The 25,628-nt window shown below is 43.9% G+C and overlaps 2 protein-coding genes and 1 long non-coding RNA gene across 13 annotated transcripts in view; 2 read left to right on the top strand and 1 right to left on the bottom strand.

Annotated features, from left to right (window-relative positions):
• HRH1 (histamine receptor H1) overlaps positions 1 to 12,706 on the top strand; it is a 147,696-nt gene extending 134,990 nt beyond the window's left edge. Inside the window, exon 2 of the mRNA XM_077116545.1 lies at positions 8,342 to 12,706. Within this exon, the coding sequence (XP_076972660.1) occupies positions 8,377 to 9,834 (1,458 nt within the window). The 5' untranslated portion in view covers positions 8,342 to 8,376 and the 3' untranslated portion in view covers positions 9,835 to 12,706. The remainder of the gene's footprint in view (positions 1 to 8,341) is intronic.
• A 198-nt stretch (positions 12,707 to 12,904) lies between these two features.
• Positions 12,905 to 17,554, bottom strand: LOC143646998 (uncharacterized). Its single transcript, XR_013157771.1, has 4 exons — positions 17,507 to 17,554; positions 16,479 to 16,619; positions 15,642 to 15,677; positions 12,905 to 15,006 (listed from the first exon to the last, which is right to left on the bottom strand). It is a non-coding gene; the product is annotated as an uncharacterized LOC143646998 (long non-coding RNA).
• Positions 17,555 to 17,563: 9 nt separating this feature from the next.
• The window catches only part of ATG7 (autophagy related 7), a 300,207-nt gene continuing 292,142 nt past the window's right edge, over positions 17,564 to 25,628 (top strand). For 4 of the 11 annotated variants that reach the window (XM_077116532.1, XM_077116542.1, XM_077116530.1 and 1 more), the window contains exon 1: positions 17,564 to 17,655. The gene's annotated coding sequence lies outside the window, so the exon portion shown is untranslated. The other 7 variants (XM_077116536.1, XM_077116535.1, XM_077116537.1 and 4 more) reach the window with 6 other exon arrangements.

The raw sequence follows: 25,628 nt of genomic DNA, 5'->3' as shown, positions 1-25,628 counted from the left end.
GTAAATTTAATTTCATCATAAGCATTTTCCCTTATCATTATGGTGCTCCATAAATGTCATTATCACTGGCTGCATGATGTTCTATTCTGTAACTCTCTCAGAAGATATTCAGTTCCCCAGTGTGAGATATTCGGTTATTTCCTTTTGTTTCCCATCATAAATAATATCTCAGGGAGCATCTTTATGCATAAATCCTTTTTCATGTTTGGATTACCACAAAAGAAATTTCTAATGATAAACATTTCCAGGGAGAAGTAGAAAAGTTAGCCAAAAGATGTGGTCCAGTAATTTATCAAGAGGATAAATTTTACTTCGAATTTTTTTTTTTTTTTAACATGGGCAGACACCAGGAATTGAACCCGGGTCTCTGGCATGGCAGGTGAGAACTCTGCCACTGAGCCACCGTGGCCCACCCTTACCTCGAATTTTTTTGCTGGTTTCAACGACCTTATGAAAACTATGCCTACACCTTCTGCAGGTAGGGCCATATCTCCATGTCTTCCACTGCCCTTTATCCATTTGTATCTTATTTTCTCAGTGCTCATCCAGTGAACCTCCACTGAGCACCTGTCACGAGCCAGGCAGGTACAAGAGAGACAGCAGCAAGTGACCCCGCTTCATGGAGGGGGCTTCCCTTGTGGTCCACGGGCATTGCATTTCACCAGCCACATCCCTGCCCTGGAAGTTTTCTAGTCTAGTTGGGGAGAATCAGCTAAAGAAAGGCTGATACTGTCACAAGACAGGTGATACAGAAGGGGTGCCGGGATGGTAAGAGTGTTGTGAGTACACAGAACGAGGAGCGACTAAGAGCATCTTGGCAAAAGGGTGCTCCAGGCAGGAGGAACAAGATTGGTAAAAACACAGTGGTGTAAAAGAACAAGCTTATACTCTTATGTCAGAAATCCACCATGCATTTCCAGATTTGTTGTTCCATGCTCCCTTTCACTTTCAATGATTCCCTCCCAACTACTCCAACTCAGCTCAGTTCTTTTCTTCTTTCTTCTGCTCAGCCTTAAATCCCTCTTTCTTCATCCCGGTGAACTTCTACACATCCTTCAAAGCCCAGTCCGTACTCCTTCCTGGCATTTGTGCTCTGCCTTGGGAGAGTTAGTTCCTTTCTCCTCTGCATTTCAGGGGTTTAAAAGTTTAATTTAAATTTTATGCTGCTGTTTTTCTTTTGTATTTCTTTTTATACTAACTTAGAAACTCCTTAAAGTCAGGGACAGTGTTTCAGGTAGGATTCAGTTTGGCTGCAGGTGATAGGAAATCCAAACTAATAGTGGCTTCAACAAGGTCTGGAGGTGGACCGTCTTGGACTGATACGGAAGCTGTCTGATCATCAGGGACCTCAACTAACTCCCTATTACTGCTTCACCTTTATCAGTTTGTGGCTTCTTCATCATGGTCCCAAGATGGCTGCCTAAGCTCTACACATCATATCTGCAGTCCTGCCAACAGGAGGAATGAAGCACCCAAGTAAAGTGCATACCCTCCCTTTAGGGCTGCTTTCTGGAAGTCACCAACTACCCCCCATTTATATTCATGGCCACACCTAGCTATAAAAGAGCCTGAGAAATATAGTCTTTATTCCAAGCTACCAGGTCCTCAGCTAAAAAGCAGGGGACTATTCCTAAACAATAGAGGAGAACTGATATTGGAAGACAATTAGCAATTTCTGCCCCAGTGAAAAACGGGGAGAGGTCAAGGATAAATCCTCTGAGCCAGACTGAGCCAGCAATTTCCCTTGCCAAGATATGGAAGTGGAAAAAAAAAAAAACAGCTGCTATTAATTAAGCATCTCCTGGATGCCAGGCACTATACTAGTCAAGGAAAACTGAGGCTTAGGAAAGTGAAATATCTGGCCTAGCTGGTGAGGGGCCCTTAACCCCCTCAAGAGAGATTTAAGCTTTCCATGTCTTGATTTAAGATTTAAATCAAGAGAGATTTAAGCTTTCCATGTCTTGCTGAAATGGAGGGAGATATAGGTGATGAGTCTGCCAGGAGCATCTTTAACATGAAGCATCCCTCCAGACCCTCTGCTTTCTTTTGCCTCTCCTTCCTGATAATCTGTAAATCTCCTTCATTTAAGACAAGCATCTGCAAGTTTTACTCAGGTAAATATTGTCCTTGAGAAAGCAGAGTATTTGCAATATGGAATTAGATCCAGGCAACCTCTTCTTGCATTCTTCCCACGATGAGAAGCTTACTATTGCATTGTTAGGTAGTAACATCTATTTTAGAAAATCCTTCCTTCTCTTGAGCTGAAAGCCATACTCTTTGGGAGGCAATGCAGTAGAGTACTTCAGGGTGCATATTTTTTAGTAGTTCTCCACTGAGGGTAATTCTGCGACCCCACCCCCCTCCCCAGGGGATTTCTGACAATGTCTGGAGACATATTAGATTGTCAGGATTTGGGGGTGGTACTGACATCTAGTGAGTAGTGGGACCAGAGTGGCGGCTAAACATCAGACACTAAAGGACAGTCCCTCACAACAAATAATTACCCTGCCTAAAATGTCAACAGTGCCAAGGTTGGGAAACCCTGAACAAGATAGACCAGCCTCACCATTTCCCAGCTGTGTGACCCTGAGTAAGTTGCTTCCCCCCTCTGAGCCTGAGATGACTGTATCTGCATCTCTACCACAGGGGTAGCCAGCCCTCTCTTAGGGGCTTGTGGAGGGATTTAAAGCACCAGTGCCGTGCAGGGCTGGTTGTGTCATAGCTGATCTAGGCAGCCTTCTGAGGACCATCTTTGTTTACTTGCTGGCATACAGACCTGGTTTGATTGGGCTATTTGTAAACACTCTAGTAAAAGACTCCAGGCTAATAGTTTTGGGATGGTGCCATTGCCTTAATGCAAAAACGATGGTTTGCTTGTGGACGCCACCTCTCAGAGGAGGTCCCACTTCTGCTTCTTGCCAAGTTATTATCACCGTGGGGTTTGTGAAGCTTTTCTCCCAACCCATCCTCCCAACAGCCCCACAAGGCAGGCTATGGATCCTTTCCCTGTCTCACAGATGAAGAAACTGGAGACACATGTTGCTTGCTCAGAGGGCGAGAACTCTGGCTTCCACCTCTCACAGGCCCAGCGCTGCCTCTCTGAGGACCCACCTCATAGAAGACTCACAGGTGCCCACCTTCTTCTCGAGATGCCTTCCCTGAAGCATCTCCTCCAGCTTCCGATCTCTCTCTCTCTCTCTCTCTGTCTCTCTCGCCAGGACCATGTCTGTAGGCTTGACTTTTGCCACAAAAAGGGCGCCACAGATCCAGAAAAGGGTCTGGGTGGCCTGAGGAGAGAGGGGTCTTCTATGGCGTGAGGGGAAATGAGGAGAGCAGCCAAGGATCCGTGACCCCAGTCCGCACCCCCGCACCCCCCTCCCCCACCACGCTGTTTGCCAGAGTGTCCAAAGCTCCTTTGGATCGTGTACAGGGAAACCCACTCGCAGGTCTGTGTTTCAAAATGCAGATCCCCCAGGGAGGGAACGGTGCCTGCTCCTGGGTAATAATTTTTAAATGTTCACTTTTGCGCTGGATCCTGAGTGGGCTGTCAGGTAGATGCCGCGTAGAGGGGGGAAATGTTTCCCTGTGCGCCTTTCCTGCCGCTCCCGCGGCTGCCCTCTTGGGTGGCCTGAGATTCCCCGCTCCCGCCCCCAGCCCAGCGCAGCCCTGAGATTCCCCGCTCCCGCCCCCAGCCCAGCGCAGCCCAGCGCAGCCCAGCGCAGCCCAGCGCAGCCCAGCGCAGCCCAGCGCAGCCCAGCGCAGCCCAGCGCAGCCCAGCCCAGCGCAGCCCAGCGCAACCCAGCACAGCCCAGCGCAGCGCAGCCCAGCCCCTGCCGGGCTTCCTAGGGCTTGCTCCTGCTTCCTCGGAGCGGGCGGGCATCCAGCGCAGGGCCGGGCGTGAGTGCCGCTGCGGCTTTTCCAGGCATCATTCTTCCTAATCTGGCGGCTTCTGAGGACAAACGTGGATCTTTTTTTTTTTTTCTGTTGTTCTCAAAACACGTCACTGAGTTGAAAAGGAACCTTTCGAAAGTAAATGTTTGTTGGGACTGCGCGGGTAGTTCAGCGGTAGAATTCTCGCCCGCCCGCCGTGCAGTCGACCTGGGCTCGATTCGGCCCAGGAACTTCCCAAAGAAACCAACAAAAACAAAGAGACAAACAAACAAAATTTCAACAAAGGGTGCTGCAATAACGGGATACTCACATGGAAAAAGAATGAAATGTGACCCCGCCATAGAGCATACAAAAAAAAAGTGAATGTTTGTTGATTGGATAATTTTTGAGCTGAGATACTAAAGAGTGCCCTGCGCCTATGTCGTTTATGCTTCCGTTAACAAACATATATTATTCATGTGCTTCTATCTTCACAAAAAATAATGTATCCGAGCTCCACAGGAGAGAATGCGATAAAGAATCGAGTTTACACTATTTACTCTATTACATAGAGTAATAGGGGATGAAGATAAATTTATGGTACAGTATTTATCCCCAACATTTTATTATGACAATTATCAATAAGACAGAAAAGTGGGAAGATGTACAATGACCACCCGTATCCCTACCAGCTGGATTACAAATTAATATTTTGCTCTATTTGCTTTATAGTATATCTGTTCATTCATCCATTCTTTTAACCAACCATCAATCCAACTTACTTTTTTTGCATTTCAAAGTAAGATGCAGACTCAGTAGATTCCACCCTGAAAATACTCAAACCACTACACAAATTTTTAGTTCAGATGTTAATCCAATCATAACAACTTTCCTTTTTTAATAAAAAAGAAAAATATTTTTTAGTAAAAAACATTATTTTCCTGTGTAATATAATTGTTGTATGGTACAGAGTATATTTACAATGAAAAACATTACTGATTCCTTGATTCCCCTGTGTGCCAGATAAGGAGAAAGAAATGAGACATATCTGTAGGAACTGAGGGTTAACAGCGCTACCTAGTGAACGCCAGGCTATGTGAATATTTTTAGGGAACTGTTTTCTGTTTCTTCCCAACAAAATCCCTGAGATGACACTTAATCTACTGTTTCAGTTTGCTAAAGCTGATGAAATGCAATATACCAGAAATGAGTTGGCTATTACAATGGAGATTTATTAACTTAGAAGTTTGCAATTCTGAGGCTGTGAAAATGTCCAAATCAAGGAATCAACAGGATGAATCCTGGACTCTGAAAGACAGGCTGCTTCTGTCACGTGATCCCCTCTCCTGGGTTTTGTTGCTTCCAGCTTCTGACTTTCATGGCTTCCTCTCTGAGCTTCTCTGGCTTTTTTCTGTTTCTTCTCTGTTTTTCATCCTCTTATAAAGGACTCCAGTCAGAGGATTAAGACCCACCTGGGGCCTGCCTCAACTGAAATAGCCTGATCCAGAGGTCCCACCCACAGTGGGTCTACACCCATAGGAATGGATTACCTTTAAGAACATGATGTTTTCTGGGGTACATACAGCTTCAAACTCCCACACCTAATTTTCCTCCTTTAAGAGGTAACTGTTGGACTTGTGGGGCTGAAGGTGAAGCTGCAAGGTATTAGATGTAGTAATGGGGAAGGATACAGGCTGAAGAAGGAGATTTGGGGTTATCCCCATAGAGGTGATGGTGGGGGTGGAGGGCGTGGATAAGGTCCCTGAGACAGGGAGCAGAGGGTGAGAGGAGCAGAGAGTAGGCCTTTGGGCCGTATGAGCATTTAAGAGGAGTAGGAAGAGAATGGGATGGTACTAAGGAGGTCAGAGATGCCAGAGGATTACTGCAGCTGTGACAGCTCAGAGCTGGAGGAAGAGCTCTAAAAATACCTACAAGGAAAATAAGTAATAAATAAATAAATAAAATACCTAAAGCAGGCTGTGAAAAAGAAACCTGGAAAAAAGCCTTTGGAGTTCATTTATCCCACCTTACACCTGGGATGTGTGAGAAACAGAGGCCGAGAGATCGCTCAAAAGATAGTAACAGAGCTGGGGCCAAATCAGTGCTACTCAAATGGTGCTTTTCCAACAAACTAACCCTAAGGTTTTGCCTTGGGTCTTGCTTTTTTATCGTAAACAATTTATTTGAATTTTGCCTTCCACTATAGAATTTGTCTGGCCTTGTAATAAAGTAAAAATAATTGGTTTTTGTTAAATCATTGAGAGAAATATATACTGTCTGTTAGTGTTTATAAATTTTCTTTAAAGTCATGCCACTTTTTGATGAATATAAAAAATTTAATGACTCTCATAACTTGCCAATGCCCAACCAAAACCATTCCTGCCAATCCCAAAGAACCCCTAGGGCATTATATAAGATTCTACAAAGGTTCCATGCACTAGGGTAACTTTCCAAAACCTACAACCTCCAGATGGGTCCCTGGACCAGATAAGCCCTGAAATGCAGAGGAGCCAGCCTCTCCAGAACATCAACTAGTTCCATCCCCTTCTCCCATATTATTGACAGCTCCTTCCAACATGAAAAAGATAGAATGGCCATAGCCCAAATACTCCTAAAGAGTGGGAGAAAGATCAAAGGTGATGGTGGAATTATACAGAGAAAGTTGGGTTTAACAAATGAGTATGATTGCTGAATCATTATACTGATATTTCTTTCAGCCTCTGCTACCTTAGAGCAGCTAGAAATAAAAACCTAAAATTATGGAAATGTAACCCATACCAAACTCTGAAATCTGTTCTACAACTAAGTGTTGCGATGTACTTTGAAATTTATTGCTTTTATGTATATATGTTATTTAAAGAGGAAGAGTATAGCAGGGTTCTGGATTGTGGCTTCATGATTTTCTTGGCATTTCACTGATCCTACAAGATGACTTCCCTTGCCCCATTTCGCTCAATAATTTAACAAAAACAAATTATTTTTACTTTCATACAAGGCCAGATAAATTCTATAGTGGAAGGCAAAGTTCAAATAAATAAACCACATCACTTCCTGGCAGGAAGAAGGGCAAGTGGGAAATTTGTCTATTCCTTATTTTGCTCATTTATCAGAGAGAAAGAACTCCCCTAGGACACTGCCTCTACCATCAGACTTCCCCATCCAATTCAGTGACCACTACTGTCTGGCTCATGTCCACTCATAGGCTGATGTTGAGGACTGTCATGTTCGCAAAAGGCATGTTTAGGTCCCAAGCCCCTGGTGCGGTGGGTGTGGACCCTTTATAAATAGATCTCTTGAAGATGTTACTTCAGTTAAGGTGTACCTAATTGAATCAGGTTGGGCTTTAATCTGAATTACTGGAGGCTTGTGTAAATAGAATCAAATTGAGAGAGAGAGAGCAAGAGGAGAGGGAGAGAGAGAGAGAGAGTGCCACGGAGAGCACAGAAGCTGGAAGTCATCAGAACTCAGAAGCGAAAGGAGAAGACACTGCCATATACATCATCATATGATGGATAAACCAAGGAACCCCAAAGATTGCTGGCCAGCCTAAAGATACTGACCCCTGGAGGAAGCAGGCCTTCTAGCCTCTGAAACCGTGAGCCAGTAAATTCCTGCTGTTAAGCCAACCTATTGCATGGTATTTGTTTTAGCCTTTGGGAAACCAAAATAACCAGTCACTGGCAAAAAAGGATCTAGGTTACCCCATTCAAGCTTGGACAAATCATGATGCATCCTGTCTCCCCAGAACATGGGTAGAATCAGCCTTATACAAACTATTTTTTTGCCCAATTCCCTTGCTAGAATGTAAGCTCCGTGAGGGCAAAGATTTTTGTCTGTTTGCTGTGAGGAATTCAATAGTCATTGGATGGATGGATGGATGGATGGATGGGTGGGTGGGTGGATGGATGGGTGGATGGTGGATGGGTGGGTGGATGGGTGGATGGGTGGGTGGGTGGGTGGATGGATGCGTGGGTGGGTGGGTGGATGGGTGGATGGATGGGTTGATGGGTGGATGGATGGATGGATGGGTGGGTGGGTGGGTGGATGGATGGGTGGATGGATGGGTGGATGGGTAGATGGGTGGATGGATGGATGGATGGGTGGGTGGATGGGTGGATGGATGGGTGGATGGATGGGTGGATGGGTGGGTGGGTGGATGGATGGGTGGATGGATGGGTGGGTGGATGGATGGGTGGATGGGTGGGTGGATGGGTGGGTGGGTAGATGGATGGATGGATGGATGGATGAGTGGGTGGGTGGGTGGATGGATGGGTGGATAGATGGGTGGATGGATGGGTGGATGGATGGGTGGATGGGGAAGAAGGCAGAATGGGACAAGGCTGTTGGGTAGGTAACCAGAAGTGCCCCCCATCCCTCCAGCATGCACCCTTAGTTTGACAATCACGATGCTACTGAGGGACTGTGCTGATCACCAAATCACTGACCAGAATCCTTGTATCCTTCCTTCCAGGGAAGGAGCCATAGCTGGAGGTTGCTCTTGTATAGATGACCCTCCTCAACTCCTCTTGCACCTTAGAAGACAAGATGTTTGAGGGGAACGAGACCACCATGGCCAGCCCCCAGTTCATGCCCCTGGTAGTGTTCCTGAGCTCCATCTCCTTGGTCACCGTGGGGCTGAACCTGCTGGTCCTGTACGCTGTCCGGAGCGAGCGGAAACTGCACACTGTGGGGAACCTGTACATCATCAGCCTCTCAGTGGCAGACCTGATCGTGGGGGCCGCCGTCATGCCCTTGAACATCCTCTACCTCCTCATGCCCAAGCAGTCCCTGGGCCGACCTCTCTGCCTCTTTTGGCTATCCATGGACTACGTGGCCAGCACCGCGTCAATTTTCAGTGTTTTCATCTTGTGCATTGATCGCTACCGCTCTGTCCAGCAGCCCCTCAGGTACCTGAAGTATCGTACCAAGACCCGAGCAACGGCTACCATCTTGGGGGCCTGGTTTCTCTCCTTCCTGTGGATCATTCCCATTCTCTGCTGGAATCGCTTCAAACTGGAGCCCACAGGGTCCCAGGAGGACAGGTGCGATACGGACTTCTACAACGTCACCTGGTTCAAGATCATGACCGCCATCATCAACTTCTACCTGCCCACGCTGCTCATGCTGTGGTTCTATGCCAAGATCTACAAGGCCGTACGGCAGCACTGCCAGCACCGGGAGCTCATCGATGGGTCCCTTCCCTCCTTCTCAGAAATTAAGCCGAAGCTGGAGAATCCCAAGATGGGTTCCAAGAAACTGGGCAAGGAGTCTCCCTGGGAGGTTCTGAAAAGGAAGCCAAAAGATGCTGGAGGTGGACAGGTCTTGAAGTCACCGTTCCAAGACCCAGAGGAGATGAAATCCCCAGTTGTCTTCAGCCAAGAGGAAGATGAAGAAGTGGCTAAACCTCACTGTCTTCCACTTCACATTGTATCGACGCAGACTGCCGCAGAGGAGAGTAGCACGGGGTCTGACACCATCAACCAGAGCCAGCCTGAGATGAACGAGCAGGGCCTGAGCATGCATGAGGCTGGTGAGACATCAGAGGAGCAAACCGGAGGTGATAGCCAGTCCTGCTCCCGGACAGACTCAGACACCCCCACCGAGCCGGCATCGGGGAAAGGCCAGTTGAGAAGTGGGTCTAGCACAGGCCTAGATTATATCAAGTTCACGTGGAAGAGGCTCCGCTCACATTCGAGACAGTATGTGTCTGGGTTGCACATGAACCGTGAACGAAAGGCTGCCAAACAATTGGGTTTTATCATGGCAGCTTTCATCCTTTGCTGGATTCCTTACTTCGTCTTCTTCATGGTCATTGCCTTTTGCGAGAGCTGCTTCAATAAGCATGTGCACACGGTCACCATCTGGCTGGGTTACATCAACTCCACATTGAACCCCTTCATCTATCCCTTATGCAATGAGAACTTCAAGAAGACGTTCAAAAAAATTCTTCACATCCGCTCCTAAGGGAGGCTTAGAATGGCCAAGGAGGAGATGGAAGATGAATGCCTGCGTGTTCCATGCTCCTGAGCTTTCTGGAGTCAAAAGGATAGTTTTAGTGGGCTGGGTCATTTGGAAAGTTCTTCTGCAGTACTGGAAGCACAGCAGACGGTGGTGGTCAGCTGAAAAACTGTACTCTGTGTAGAAAGCTGAGTATTTCCAAGAGACTCAGACCTGGACAGAGCCCTCTTGCCGCTCAGGAAATGTGGGAACTTTAGACTCCTACTGTAATTCAAGCTTTCGGACTTGAATTGATTGCCAATTGAAAGGACATGTGGGTAGAGTTTCACTGGGGAATTAGAATTCTCGAGCCTTCCTGGAATGGAGCTTTCGTGCTGTGCAGACTTTACACAGCAGATATGGGCTCTCCTCGTTAAAGGGTCACTTTGAGAGGTGTGACAGCTCTTCCTGTCACTTCTCAGAACACATTTTCTGAACTTCTTTTACAGCTTTTTCCAGAACCAGTGTCTAAACCTTGCCCCTTTCCCCTGGAAATTTCACATTATTATTTCTCTCTCATGCATACCTTATTGGTAGGAAATTATGCAGCTTGAACAGCCATCGTTTTCAACCCCAAATTCTTTTTGGCTATTAAAAAGTAATGATTAAAATCTGCCCTCAAAAGAAAGTGGAAAAAAATACTTTTGAGTGGTTGGCAAATTAAACAAAAAAAGAATAGGGGAAAGAAACCCATATTGCTTGAGGGCTATCCTAGGTTAGGAATATATCCCAGGTTTATTGCCTATCATCCTCGCACAGGTGGGAGTTGTTACTAGCTCTAGTTTACAGAGAAGCATGTGAGATGCAGCAAGCTTAAATAAGTTGTGAGGTCACACAACTCATGGCGTGAGAGAGCAGGAATGAAAAGCCTGTCTAGTTCCAGCTCATTGTAACACATTTTCTCCAAAAGGCAAAGATTTGTCCTACTAAGTACCTGCACACGAATATGATAGCAGCCCTCAAAAAACTATGTTGGAGGAGGAACAGCTGTCATGGCATAAGTCTGTGGCCACAAAAGGTGACTCCTTTGAAGGGACAAGGTGCATTTTTATCCATAAGACCCAGTGTGCTTGTTTAAAGTGTTGTCATGTTCTTTTATAGTCATACTTCAGTAAAAACTAGCAAAGGCCTGAAGATAGACTATTTTACTTGGTGTTTTTGCTACAGTCTGGTTGTGGTCTGTATTTTAAAACTTGATGCCAAACCATAAAGTGTGTAGCAAATAGGATTGGCTGTAAAAGCTGGTGTTCTGTGTCTTATGCTCATATTTGCATGATCTGTTAAAATGAGATATTTTTACCTGCCTAAAATATGATGTTTGAAACTATAGTGTTACGTGGTTTATTTATTTCTATCTTTCTGAGTCTCTTGGACCGAGAAGATATACTGAACTATCAAATATATTGAAGTGTCAAATGATAGAAGATTTGATATGGGGTTTGAAATCCTATTTGTAAATGTCTTTAGAAAAGGAATTTATTATATATCTATAAAAGCTTCAGTGTTACTCTGCTTTGTATCCCCCAAAGTTCTTCTGCCTCAGAACTGGGGTAGTTGAGGAGAACTTTATCCTGGTTTTAGGAGCTGTAGCTGGTCTCTTTCCAGGTCAGAAACAATTTCCTGGAAGACCTGGGAGAGAGCTGCTTCCCAGGATCCCTCAGGACCAAAGACACTTAAAAAGGCCACTCCACTGGATAAATTGCCTAGTGCCCAGTATTTATGGTGATGAACAATCAAAGAAAGGAATTAGAAGTGACTTCAGGGTCAGAAAGCCCTGGATTTGAGTCTGACAAGAACAAAGAAATGGTCAATAAATGTAAATTGTCATCATCAAAAGAACAGGGTCTATGCATTGTTTTTTTAGTTTTATTATTATTATTATTCTTTAATGCAGTTTTATTGAGATATATTCACACACCATACAAACCATCCAGAGTGTACAATCATCAGCTCACAGTATCGTCACACAGTTGCATGCATCATTTTCTACAATGTTTATGATGCCTGCCATCCTGTATGGTACACAGCAAGGATACGTAGATATTTGTAAAACATGCTGACAGTATACCATATGCCAGGCTTGGTGCTTTATCCTCATTCTCTAACTTATCTGCATGTTTTTACAAATAGGCAAACTGGAGCACAGAGAGGTAAGGAACCACTCCAAGATCTGATTCTGGAATCTGCTTCCTTTCCACTGTATCAATCGCCTCTTTCTACTCCTGTCTGTATGACAGAATTAATTTTTGAAATTATGAAAGTCAAGGGACTGCAGTGCAGAGATAGCTCAGCCCCAGCACATAGGAAAGAATCCATGTTTGACAGATGGCATAAAATTCAGGTGAAGCTTTCTGCCTTCTAAATGCTAAAACACATACTTTCTAGGGTAAAGCTGTCACAGAGATTTCATTGTGTGTCTGAAATCTCGTAGTTTCAGAAGCTCCTTCAGGTTTTTTTTTTTTTTATGGCTGAAAGCTGATTAGCTTAAGCCAATTCCTAAATGAATAAATTGGCCAAGTTCACCAATTTGCAAGAAATTGGTTAATTTAAACTAGTTACGAGGTTTATAACAATTCATATTGGATATGATTTTTAAAAGCCATTTTCTACATTTGTTGTGAAGTTCGAGTAGCTGGCTGACTTCATCTAACTTCATAGTAGCATACTAAGGAATGTTCGATTTGTCTCTGCCCCTAGTTCTCGGCTACTGTGGGGTGAGACAGAGGAGCAGAAGCAGGAAAAGTGAAGAGGAGAGAGGGGACAACAGAATGGGTTGAGAGAGGAGAAGCAGAAGTGAGAGAGTGAGCAAAACAGAGAGGAAAAAGAGGGGCAGAAGTAAGAGGAGACCAGAGGAGGTGGGGAGAGACAAAGGGTCAGAAGTGGAACTGGGAGGGAAGGGACGAGGGTATCAAGATGGGGGCAAGAGAAGGGGGCAGATCGATACGCACAGAGAGGAGGATACTGAAGATCAGCGAGGGGGCAAGACTATGGGGCAGATGAGGAGACGAAGATGCAGAAAGACTGAGACATTGAGGGGGAGGAAAAGGGAGACAGGGGGATATAAAATAGGACACAGGGATGGAAGAAGAGACAGGAAAGGAGAAGAGGAGAGTGGGGTACAGAAAGAATAGACTCAATAGCATAACAGTAATACACTCAAGAATGAAATCTATACTCAAGGACATACTCTTCATTAATCTACTCAAAAGTGAAGCATATTTGAAGGAAGAATAAACCATCTTTAGCTTCTGTTTTAGTTTGTAAGCTGCTGGAATGTGATATACCAGAAATGGAACAGCTATTAAAAAAGGGAATTTATAAAGTTGCAAGTTTACAGTTTTAAGGCCATGAAAGTGCCCAAATCAAGGCAAGGCTATAAAGATGTCCAATTGAAGGCATCCAGGGAAAGATATCTTGGTTCAAGAAGACCAACAAAGTTTGGGGTTTCTCTCTCAGCTGGAAAGCACATGGCGATGCCTGCTAACTTTCTCTCCAGGCTCCTCAACGGCTTCCCCAGGGCTCTGTCCGTTCTGTTGGCTCTGTCGGTTCTAGTGGCTCTAAAGCCTTTTCCAAAATGGTTCCCTCTTAAAAGGGTCCAGTAAGCAACCCCACCTTGAATGGGTAGAGATGCATCTCCATGGAGACCATCTAATCAAAGGTTACCACCTACAATTGGGTGGATCACATCTCCTTGGAAACAATCAAAAAGGTCCCACCCAGCAATATTGAATGAGGATTAAAAAGAGTTTGGCTTTTCTGGAGTACACAACAGATTCACACCGGCACAGCTTCTGATAAATAAAAATTCTTTAAAGGACTTCTCTGAAGACAACATGAAAAACAGTCATCTACAACACTGCATAAATCTTGAAAAACCTACAAAGCCACTTCATCCAATAGAGACAACTGTGAACCTTAAACACAGGTAATTTTGGCATTCAGAAAAATTTACCAGTCTGCAAATTTGAGGAATTGGTCATTTGGGTATTTGGCTTTCAGATAATCACTGGTTTCCTTCTCGGAAATGGGAATGCGTGGACTTCCCAGAGGTTGATTATTGATAGTCTTAACAAAGGGTGAAAAAGATGCTGGAGCTGTTCTGGCTGCTAGGCACTCTAAGTGCTATAAAGATACAATGCTGTTAAAATCTACTTTGTTGACATTTGTCATTCTACAATCTCGCAGTTCTCAAAACGTAGGTTGGCTTGGCGTAGGATTCTCACTCTGGGGAGTGTGTGCTCCCCGTAACTGAGCGGCAAGACAAGTGGTGAAGGTAGATTGGCCTGAATTGCAGTAATCTTGAATAAGTGTCACGAGACCTCCTTGCCATGCTGTGTCTGAGGACATTCTCTGCCTTTCTGTGGTTCCTGGTCCTGCAGCTTCCTTGATGCTCCCTGGTCTTAGTGCGCCAGCGGTCTGCTTACCAAAAGCCACCTGTCCTGGGAAGCTTATGCTCTGAGCCCCACCTTAACTCCTTGTTAACAAGGAAGACAAATTTGTGACCTCAGCTATCATCAACTCTGGTCCCCACATCTATTTTTCATGCCCAGACACCATCTGTTACTTTTAAAAAATACTTTTTAGGCACTTCTTAGCCCAGGCCTCGATCTGGGCATTAAGAAACACAGGAGAATAAGACAGAAATGGTTCTAACCCTATGGAGCTACTTCAGGGTTGCAAATAACAGAAGCCAACTTTATGAATGCTTACTTGTGCATTTTATTGTTTTAGTTTGCTAAAGCTGATGAAATGCAATATACCAGAAATGGGTTGGCTTTTACAATGGGGATTTATTAATGTATAAATGTACACTTCTGAGACTGTGAAAATGCCCTAATCAGGGTACCATCAGGAAGATAACTTCTTCCTGAAGAAAAGGCTGCTGGCAACCTGGGTTCTCACATGGGAAGGCGCATGGTGATGTCTGCTGGTCTCTCCCTTCTCTCCAGGTTTTCACTGCTTCCAGCTTCTGGCTTCAGTGATTTCCTCTCCATTTCTGTAATTTCTCTCTGTTTTCCTGTGCATCCTCTTAAGATTCTCTGACTCTTTCCTCTTAGCTTTTTTGAGTCTTTTTTTCTGTGTCGTCTCTGTGTCTTTTATCTTTTTATAAAGGATTCCAGTAAGAGGATCAAGACCCACCTTGAATGAGGTAGTATCACATCTCAATTGAAATAACATAATCTAAAGGTCCCACCTACAATAGGTCTATACCCACAACAATGGATTAAAAGAACATGATCTTTTCTGAGGTACACACAGCTTCTAAGCCATCACATTTATGGACTCGAATGAAGCTCTGAATGACCTAGCCTTGGGCAGGGCTTGAGCCAAGTCAACCACAGAAACCTCAAAAGTAAGAATTTGAGAACATTCCCTCTGTAACGATGCCATTGACCCAAAGGAACTATTGCTATTCTCTATGAGCATTAGTTTAAAAGTCCAAAACTCAGAGTAAAGAACTGTCATCTCCACCTCTGCTCTAATCAACTGTGTGTGTGTGTGGAGGGGGAGCACATGAGAAGGAGGAATCATTACGAGCTGGGCAGAAACTCCAAAAGATGATTATCATAAGAATCTCTACATCCAGCAGGGAAGACTAGCTTATAAAGAACTAACTTCAACCAAGGCTCATACAGGCTTAATAGAGTTAAGTACTCTTGGAGCCTACTTTGATGGGTGTCAGGCATGCCTTCACAGAGGACGTGACATCCAACCGGGTTTTAAAAAAAGCTAAGATGGGCGGTACAATGGTGGCTCAGTGGCAGAATTCTCACCTGCCATGCTGGAGACCTGGGTTTGAGTCCCGTTGCCTGCCCATGCAAAGAAAAAAAAAAAAAAAAAAAAGTCAAAAACAGACAATGAAACGCACCATTTAAAATGTAGAATTCAACAAGTTTAGACAAATATGTACACCCATTTCACTCCCACCCCAATCAAGATACATAAAACATTTCTGTTACCTCAGAAAGTTCCTCATGCCCTTTTGCAGACAATCCCTACCCCTACTGCCCTGGCAATGACTCGATTTGATCAGTATCACTATAGATGAGTTTTGCTGATTTTAGAATCTCATATATTCTCATATGACTTGTCTGTGATATTCTTCTACATTTCAACTGGGTTTTGAAGATTCAGAAAGGGTTCTACAAACACAGGAAGTGTAAGGGCAAATACAGCATGGAGATAAAAAGGAGCAGAGTGTGTTCAGGAAACCAGAATTAGTTTAGTGACTCAAGCATGCAGTCTGAGGGTCAGTGGCAGGAGAGGAGACTGACACAGTGGAAAGAGTTGAAAATGTTAAATTTTACTTGTAAAATCCTCCTGGAAAACAGCAATGGTTAAGAACCTCCCCACTGGCACCCTTTTGTGTTTGGGAAATGGCTTTCTGCAAAGAAACACTCTTCTCCATATGACTTAGATAAAATTCATAGATGCCTCCCTTGTTTATCTATGACAGGGCCAGACACAGACCCTCCAAGTTCCCATTCTTTGTCTTATAAATGATTAGCCAAACTTCCTGTCCCTACTGATCAATGGGAACAAAAGGCCTGTTAATCGAACTTTGGATAAGCTTCTTTTCCTTCCCAGTTCTCAAGCTTTGTTTGACTTACCCTCAGCCTGAACCAGCATACAACCTCTCCTGAGAATATGCTGGCCTCATGGTAAAACGTCTTCTGATCTAGTATTGGGTCAAGCCACCCTTTCTTCCTACTTAGCCACACCAGATTCTTTATAGCCTTGTTTACTTCTCCCTATAAAAGAAAAAACCCTTGAGATGCCTACAGATCTCATGCTCACAGCATTTTCCTTATTGCAGTACTGCCCCTCTTCCTATTGCAGCATTCCCAACACGTGCAACAATCCTTGGAATAAAGTCTCTCCTTACTAAATCTGGATTTATTTTTTCATTTCACCAGAGACAAACAGGCTTCCGTTAGAATCCTCTCCCTTTTTTTTTTTTTTTTTAACTCTTTGACCTTCAGCAAACCACTTTTCCCAGGCTCTGTTCTCTCACATGTAATATGGGAATAATATGACATCATCCGGGGCCAGACCTCTGTGAAGATTAGAAATGTGAAACAGAGGTAATCCAAAAAGAAAAACAATAATAATAAAAAAAAGAGTCGTCATTACTCTTATAAGTCTATAGAGCTGCATGAGGGTTACATTGTGAGCCAGCATTACATGCCAGATTAAGAAATTTATCATATTCACTATTGTATTTTCAACACTTGTCCAATGCTTGGCACTGTACAATGTGCTAAATAAATTTAGAATGAATAACTTAATCCCATTGACATCGTAAGCTACGAAAAGCATGAGTGTTGAGAAGGAGGAGGTTGGTCACTGTCAGTTTTCACTGGCCTTTGCTTATTAAAATTTTCCTCTGCTATCTCTCCACACCTGCCTTCCTAATGATCCGCGTGTTATGTCGGAAGTTCCCTCTCTTGAAAAATGGCAATGATGATTCTTATTCTCTTAAATAAAAAGAGGACGTGGAGCACTTTTTAAAAAGCATGACAGACCATATACATATTTCCACATCTGAAAAGGGAGGGGTCCTGATCGTCCCTCCCCAGGGTCCTCGCCCACTCCCCCCGCCCTATATTCTCCAGAACCCAAGCCCCTTCCACTCAGCTGGACGGTAAGGTCGCATTTCCTCCAGGCTCGCCGGCGCCTGTTTGTGTGCATGCGCACTACTCCTCCTGGTAAGACAGAGGCGGGACTATATTGCGTCATCGGGACGCGCGCTGCGGCGACGCTGCGGTTGCCGGAAGTTGAGTGGCGGTAAGTGAGCGGTTGCTGCCGATGGAGTGGTGGGGGTCCTTCGGGGTCGTGCCGGAGGCCGGTAGAGAAGAGGGGAGCTCGACCGTGGGGGCGGGAGCGCGTCTCAGGCTACTCCTCTCCCGAACTGAGGGGGCCTCCGGGAAGTCACTCCGACTGTCTTCCCTCTTTTTCCAGCTACGTCCCCTCATGCTCTTACAGCCTCGAGACTTCTGATTTGGAAATTCCTGCTGATTGTCTAAGGCACTCCTCCTGTCCTCTGCAGGGAGTGCTCAGAATTTCTGATTTGGGAACAATAGCTAGGAGGACACCTGGGTTTTCGTTGTCTTTGCCTGGATTTGTTGTGTGGCTCTGGCGCGTCCCGCCCGTTTCTGAGATACTCTGATCTGTCAAGTGGGAATACAATACATCATTTGTGCAATGAGGAAGTTAAATTAAGAGAACTCTAGGCGCATTTTTTCTGGTTTGGTGCAGGGTTTGCAAACTCTGATGTTTAACCGGAATCAGGTAAGGTAAATGCAGGCGTAAGAAAATTCCACTGACAGAAGTGTAATCGAACTTTAACACTGTTACTGAAACCAGGCATTTTTGTGACACGTTGGGACTTCTGAGTCCTACCTTCCTTATCCCATAGTATACTTAGATTTCTTATGTGACATCCCTGCCCACGGATTAATTTTCTTCAGTGACAGAAAACTCACTACTTTTGGTTCTCCTGTTTCTTCTTCCCCCAGCTCTCATTAAAAGTCATATATTGAACTGTATGCTATTACTTGGTAATCATCTCATCCCTCCTTCAGTCTCTTTGCCCTTTCAGTTAACTGCCCCTTCCACTTAATTGCCCTGCACTTCTGTCTTCCTCTTCCCACCTTTTCTCCTCTAGGCTAAGTACATTTTATTTATTTACCAGAGTAAGCTCTGCAAGGACAGAAATCTGGGTTTAGTTATTGCTCTATCTCCAGCATTTAGAATAGTGCCTAGCATATTATAGAGGCTCAACAAATAGTTGCTTATGAATACATAAAACAGACATTTGAGAGTTATCAAGAAGGTTTCCCTGAGTAGATTTATATTTGAGCTCGTGAAAAGGCTAGATTTGTGCAGGCTCACATTGCCTGATTGTTTCCCCCCCAACTTTGTTCTTGCAGGTCATCTCACCTACAGCCTGCTGCTCTTGCTGCCTTCCCCTCTGCTTTTCTTGGTCAAGTCCTCCCTGCCACTCATATACATGATTTCGAAACCGTTTTGGGGAGCTGAGTACTGGGCTCTTTATTTGTCAACCTCAAGATCCCTTTTCTGTTTTCAGCCGGTTTCTCCTGATAGAAAATAAGCAAAAATACATGTTGAGCTTCTGCTGTGTACCTGACACTATACCACAGTCTGAAAGTACAAAAATGAGTAAGATATACATCCCTGTCCTCAGGGAGTTTACTTTTTTTTTTTTTCCAACTCAAAGAGATATATTATAGCAATACAGTATGAAGCTATTGTGGAGCTTTGCTAGAGGAAAATTGAGAAGTGCTTGTAAGTCAGTCTGAGACATCAGAGAAGGCTTCTGTGAGGATATGATTTATCCAAGTCCTAAAAAATGAGTAGCAATTAGCCAGTTGAAAAGAGGTGGGATGATATTGTAAATATTGGCAGTGGCATGAGCAAAGGGCTGTAGGTGAGAGTACCTGACTTGCAAGTAGAGTTCTGGAATAAGAGGTAACTGTGAAAAGGTAAATGGGAGCCAGATTACAAGGGACTTGTGAGCAATAGCATATAATGGTCAAGGGCACAGGCTTTGGAATTTAACATACCTGGGTTACACGTAGGGCCATCACCACTAAACTAGTTTTCTCACCTTGGGAAAATCACTTTCTATTTAAGCATCAGTTTCCTCCTCTATAAAAAGGGGAGATGTACTACCTGCTGTGCTGGTTTGAAACTGTTATTTACTCCAGCCATGTTCCTTTTCTTAATCCAATCTTGTGGGCACAGGCCTATTTTTAGCATGGGACCTTGTGATTAGATTGTTTCCATGGAGATATAACCCACCCAGTTGTGGGTGGGACCTTTTGATTAGGTGGTTTCCATGGAGATGCGTCTCCACCCATTCAAGGTGGGTCTTAATCCACTTACTGGAGTCCTTTAAGAGGAAACAATTTAGGAAAAAGCTCAGAGCTTGCAGACAGAGCTGTTTGGAGATACAGAAATAAAAAGACCCCCAGGGAAGTCATTTGAAATTAGAAACCAGGGAAGAAAGCCAGCAGATGTTGCCATGTGCCTTCCCACATGACAGAGAAACCCCAAATGCCATTGGCCTTTTTTTCAGTCAGGTATCTTTTTATGGATGCCTTAGTTTGGACATTTTTATGGCCTTGGAACTGTAAACTTGTAACTTAATAAATCCCCTTTTTAAAAGCCAACCAGTTTCTTGTGTATTTTGCATTTTGGCAGCTTTAGCAAACTAAAACACCTACTTTGCAGGGTTGCTGTAAGAATTGAATGAAATGATACATGTTGCCCGCTTGGTACTGGTAGATAGTAAACACTTGGTAAACAGTTAGAATGACATGCTAAGAACTTCGGTCTTAATTTTTAAAGCTATGAGACTAGGGGTATGTGGAGTGAGGCACTGAAGAATTTTGAACAAAGATGTCTTTTAAAGTACCCAAATGTGGTGATGACCTTTAATGGAGCAAGAAGGGCAGAGTGACCAATTAGAGCACTGTCATGGCAATCCAGATGACAGAAGACAGGCCTGAGAAGACAGTGGCTGTAGGGATGGAGATGGGTGGGTGAATTTGAGAGTTATTTCAGGATTCAATGACAAAAAAGCTATGGTCCTTGTCTTTAAGAAACTAATAAGTTGAGGGTAAGACAAGCAAGGAATTACAGTAAAGCAATTTGGGGGTAAAACAATTACACTACAGTGTGGTAACTTACGGGAGGAGGGAGGAAGGACACCTAAACCAGGCTGAAGAAGCAGGAATATTCCCAAAAGAAATCCTTGAGCCGAGGTTTTAAGGAAGAACAAGCATAAGATTCTCAACAGCGGCCCTTCTGGCATGCTGTGTGGGACAAGTCTTTTGTGTCTGGGGCTATCCCTGTACACTGTAGAATGTTTAGTGTCTCTGGTTCTCTCCTGCCAAATGCAGTAGTGCACTCTAGTCATTTTCACAAAACAAAGATATATAAAACAGATCCAAATGCCCCTTGTTGGATAAGACAGAGTGGATAGATGGCTGCACCTCTCCACCTCCCACACCCCCACCCAAGCCAAGTAAAAATAACTGCAGTATATGCTCTGGATAAGGAAGGCTAAAGGTAGGAATTGGGGACTCTCCAGGCAAAACGAGGAAGTTCAGCTTTACGTCCTCAATTCTGGAAACATTCCACAGTTCTCTTCATTACTTGGCATCTGCACTTCTTGTCCACTGTTATGGATTGAATTGTGTCCCCCCAAAAGACATGTTCATGTTCTAACCCTCTAGTCCTGCAAATGTGAACTTACTTGTAAACAGGATCATGGAGTATGTAATTAGTTAAGATGAAGTCAAACTGAATTAGGACGGGCCCTAATCCAATACAATTGGTGTCCTGATAGCCAGAAGTCTGGACACAGAGAAAGGAAACAGATGGTGAGGAGACATCTGAAGGAGGCAGAGCTTGAGTTAAGTCACCACGAGGCAAGAAACGTCATGGATTACTGGCCACCCACCAGAAGCCAGAGGAGAGGCATGGAATGGATTCTCCCCTTTAAGAGGAAACATGGCCCTGCCAACAACTTGATTTTGGATTTCTAGCCTCCAGAGCTCTGAGAGCCAATTAGTGGCTGTCTGTGTCAACAGTCTCAGGTACTTTGTAACAGCAGCCCTGGCAAACTAAAACATCCAGTACCACCTAGAAAATTCCTTTCTTCCCATTCAATTCTCAGCTCAACCATCACTTCTTGGGGAAGAGCTTCCCTGACTCTCTTGCCTCCGGACTAGGTCACCTTTCCTGTATTTTACACTTGAAGAGCACCATGTACCTCATCGCCAGAGCGTATACTGCAGTTATTTTGTGTATGTTTATGAATGTCAGTCTCCTCTACTAGAATAAAAGCTGTATGAGAAAGGGACGATGTTGATTTTTCATCTCCGCTCATTCGTCATTGTTTTCCCAACATCTGACTTGGTCTTAGCACCGGATAAGTGCCCAATATATATTTGTTCATGTTTGCATGAGCATATGAATGAATGATGTGGCATGGTATGTTTGAGAAAGTGTGAATGAATTCCTTATGGCAGGAAGGAGAGGAACATGTGGCAGAGTAGCTGGAAACGATGTCATAAAAGTAGGCAAAAACCAAATCTCATGAGCCCTTATGTGGTAAGCTATGGGTCTATACTTAAGGAAAAATCTATATTTTAGAAAGGGCACCCTAGCATGTTTGGAGGACACACCAGTCAGACTGCTGGAGGCAGGCTACCAGCTTGGAGGCTATGCAGGAATTGAGGTAGGAAGCGAAAAGGGTCTGACCAAGGCAGCAGGGGAGGAAATGCATCAAGAGATATTAAGGAAGTAGAATCTGTAGAATTTTGGTGTCTGTCTGAGTTGAGAGGGAGAGTTGGGATTGTATGACAGGGAAGAGTCCAAAATTACTCCTAAGGCTATTTGGCTAAGAAAGCAGCAGAGGTGGGATTTGAACTCAGATCTCTCTGGCTCATGAACCTCTACCTTTCCCAGGCTATCATTTTGTATCCAGTGTATTAAACTATATTGCTATCCAAATGTGTTTTGGACCTAGATTTAAGGCCCTATGTTTATCTCTGTGAAATTTCTAATCTTGTTAAAATCAGTCTGTCATTCCAGGTGGTGAGGATCTTTTTATAGTCATTTTTGATTAGCTATTATATTGACTACTGCTTCATTTCATCTATGGAGTTGTTACACAAACCTTGTATATCATCTATGCCACCAGTAAAATGTACTAATGATAATAGCTTATTTGTTTATGTGTCTGATCCCCCTGCTGTAAATCCCTAGCACAGGTCTTAACATGCATAAAATACTTAATTAATGCTGATGAATATTCATTTATGGGTGAATGAATGAATTACTAGATAAAAAGAAACTGGACAGCACCAAAGACTGAGCCAAAGGTTTTGCACTATTAGCTTCATTCTTAGTATTATTAGTTCATTCTTTAATCAACACCCTTTGAAAAAGAGTATTTTACCAGTTCCTAATCACTGTTCAGGTCAGTGTCTGATTCCTATGTGTTCATTTTGTCTGCTAGGATACCTGGAGCAGCCTGTCAGAGACCTTGCTGAAGTCCAGGTAGCCTAGGTCCTGTGTCTATGATTCTTCCCTGATCAAGGCAGAAATCCAGTCACTGTGTCCTGACTTGTTCTCAGAGGAACCGTACTGTCCTCTTGTGATTATTCCGGACTGCTGCATCCAGTTGTGCCAATTGTGCATTGTGCAAAAGACCACATCAAAGAAAGTTCTGTTTTGATCACAGGCATCATGGGCATATTTTTGTAATACCGGTTTTCTGGTAGACTAGGGAGAAATGTCTTGACCTAACCTAATTGGTATATTATAACAGTTTTCTGGTAAAAGGAAGTAAAATATTTTGAGGAAGGATGCCATTTTCTAATTGTATTGAAGTGCCATATGGGCTAGAATGGTCCATCTGGCACTTACCCTAGGATCAAAATCTCTGTCCAGTAGGCTACAGAATACACCCTCATTCTCATATTTGAAAATCAAATATTTTGAAAATTTGAACTCAAGCATTTACTAGAGTTTTGCTCTCCCATTTTCTGGAATTCCTTATAGCCCACGAGAGATGAGAAACAGAGATGCTGTCATTTAGAAGCAACCTTCATAACTCAGCCAGCTTTAGGAACTCTCACAGACTTCTCATTGTTGGTTGGCCTCAGGGCTCCGTAGAATTTGGATGAATAAGGTGGGTGTCCCTCCTGTGTAGAATGGCGGTGTGGATTGGGGGAGGCAACCGAAAGGACTCCAAAGTAGGCATACTGCCCCCACCCCCATCTTCCTGTTTTGCCTCTCTCCTCTTTCCCAGATCCTTCTCAGCTTTTACTACACACCTTTATAAGCTTGCCAGCCCCAACAATGCTGGTATCTGGTGCATCTGTTCTCAAAAACTAAGGTTGTAGGAGACCAGGTTATAAGTGAAGGTCAAGGATATCAGAGCAGAAGGAAAAAGAAACAAAAGGAAACAACTCCTGTAAGTAACGAATCAGAATGAAGGTTATGGTTTGAAGACCCTGGGCAGAGGTGTCTGTTCCCTGTTTGCCCCAGAAAGTAAATAATATCGATTCTGTAGGGGTGGAGGTGGCTCAGATGGGGTGAGGGAGACAATACCCGTAATGACAATAGTCTTGGCTGCATATGATCGACTGTTATCACAGAAGTCACCTTCAACATAGTCACAAAAAAAAGCCATTTGGGGAGACTTGGTGTCTTGTGGAGACATCAGATTAGTTCAAGGAATCTTGCCTCTAATGTTATCTTTAAAAGGAAGCCGGGCTTCAGTACCCAGCTGGTTTCTCTGTAGGAGTCCTGAGTTTTCATCTTCTGGTGAAGCCTAATCTTTCTTCTAAGTTTAGAATTTCTCTTCGCCTTCTGGAAGAGAAGGCTTTTTAAACCTCCCTTTTTAGCAGCCTTGGAGGTTATTTCCAAAACTCATGAAGTTGCAGAAGCATCCTTAATCTACAAAATGTGCGTTGGCTCTGCATGCTAAAGTGGCTCTCCCCCAATTCCTGGCCATCTCCACCTCCTTTTTACGCATCAGCAGCTAAGAACATCTTCTGTTTGTCAGCGGGTCTTGGTTATATGGCTTGGTGCTTATTTTAATGACTGCCAGAGCTCACAGCCCCACATCTGGGAAGATGAGAATAGAAGCCTGCTTTATGTGCTCCATTTTGGCCCAGAGAAGGCACTTGATGGCCAAATTGCAGTTATTCTGGCACTTCTGCTTAGTGAATGGCCCCACATGGCCTCAGAGAAATTGGACACATTGTGCTCCTAAGTGCTTATAACTTTTTCCTTTGAACTTCCCCTTGATGACCTAAAGCAGGAGATTGGCCATTTCACTTTAATTAAACATCTGTGACTGCAGTGCTCCTTTAAGGGAGGTGGAACTTAAATGAGGCGTGTTTTAGGCAGAGAATGTTTTCCCAGTGAGCTTGGGAAAGGTGGCCGCATTAGTTTTTCCCTGCTGGCTAATATGAGGAGAAACAAGAATAGCTAATAACAGCTACCATTCATCAACTGCCTGGTGGAAGCCTGGCTCCATAATACGGGCATCGCACACATTCTCAATTAGTCCTCACCACAGCCATCTGCCTTACGAATAATTACCCTTATTTTATGGATGAGGAAACTGAAGAGCAGAGGGATGAAGTAATTTGCCCAAGGTTACCCAGCTAGTAAGAGGTAAAGCCAGAATTCAAACCTCATTGAAAGACCAGGGCTGCTGGTATACTACCTCTGCTTTTTTTTTTTTACATTTTTTTATTATGAAATATATATACAAAAACAGTAAATTTCAAAGCACACCACAACAATTAGCTGTAGAACAGATTTCAGAGTTTGGTATGGATTACAGTTCCACAATTTCAGGTGTTTCCTTCTAGCTGTTCTAAGACACTGGAGACTAGAAGAAATATCAATATAATGATTCAGCAGCCATACTCATTCGTTAAATCCTATCTTCTCTGTTATAACTCCATCTTCTCTGTCGATCCCTCCCCCAATCTTTAGGGGTATTTGGACTGTGCCCACTCTAACTCTTTCATGTTGGAAAGGGATACTGATAGTATGGGATGGGGGATGGAACTAGTTGATGTTCTGGAGAGGCTGGCCACTTGGTTTCAGGACTTACCTGGCCTAGGAGCCCATCTGGAGGTTGGTTTCTCGAAAGTAATGTTGTTAATCTGTGAAACTTCTGTAGAATCTCAGATAGATAGAGC

This window comes from Tamandua tetradactyla, chromosome 9, assembly GCF_023851605.1.
Source record: "Tamandua tetradactyla isolate mTamTet1 chromosome 9, mTamTet1.pri, whole genome shotgun sequence".
NCBI lineage: Eukaryota > Metazoa > Chordata > Mammalia > Pilosa > Myrmecophagidae > Tamandua > Tamandua tetradactyla.
The sequence above is the reverse complement of the archived record's forward strand: the minus strand, read 5'-3'. Positions and strand labels throughout refer to the sequence as shown.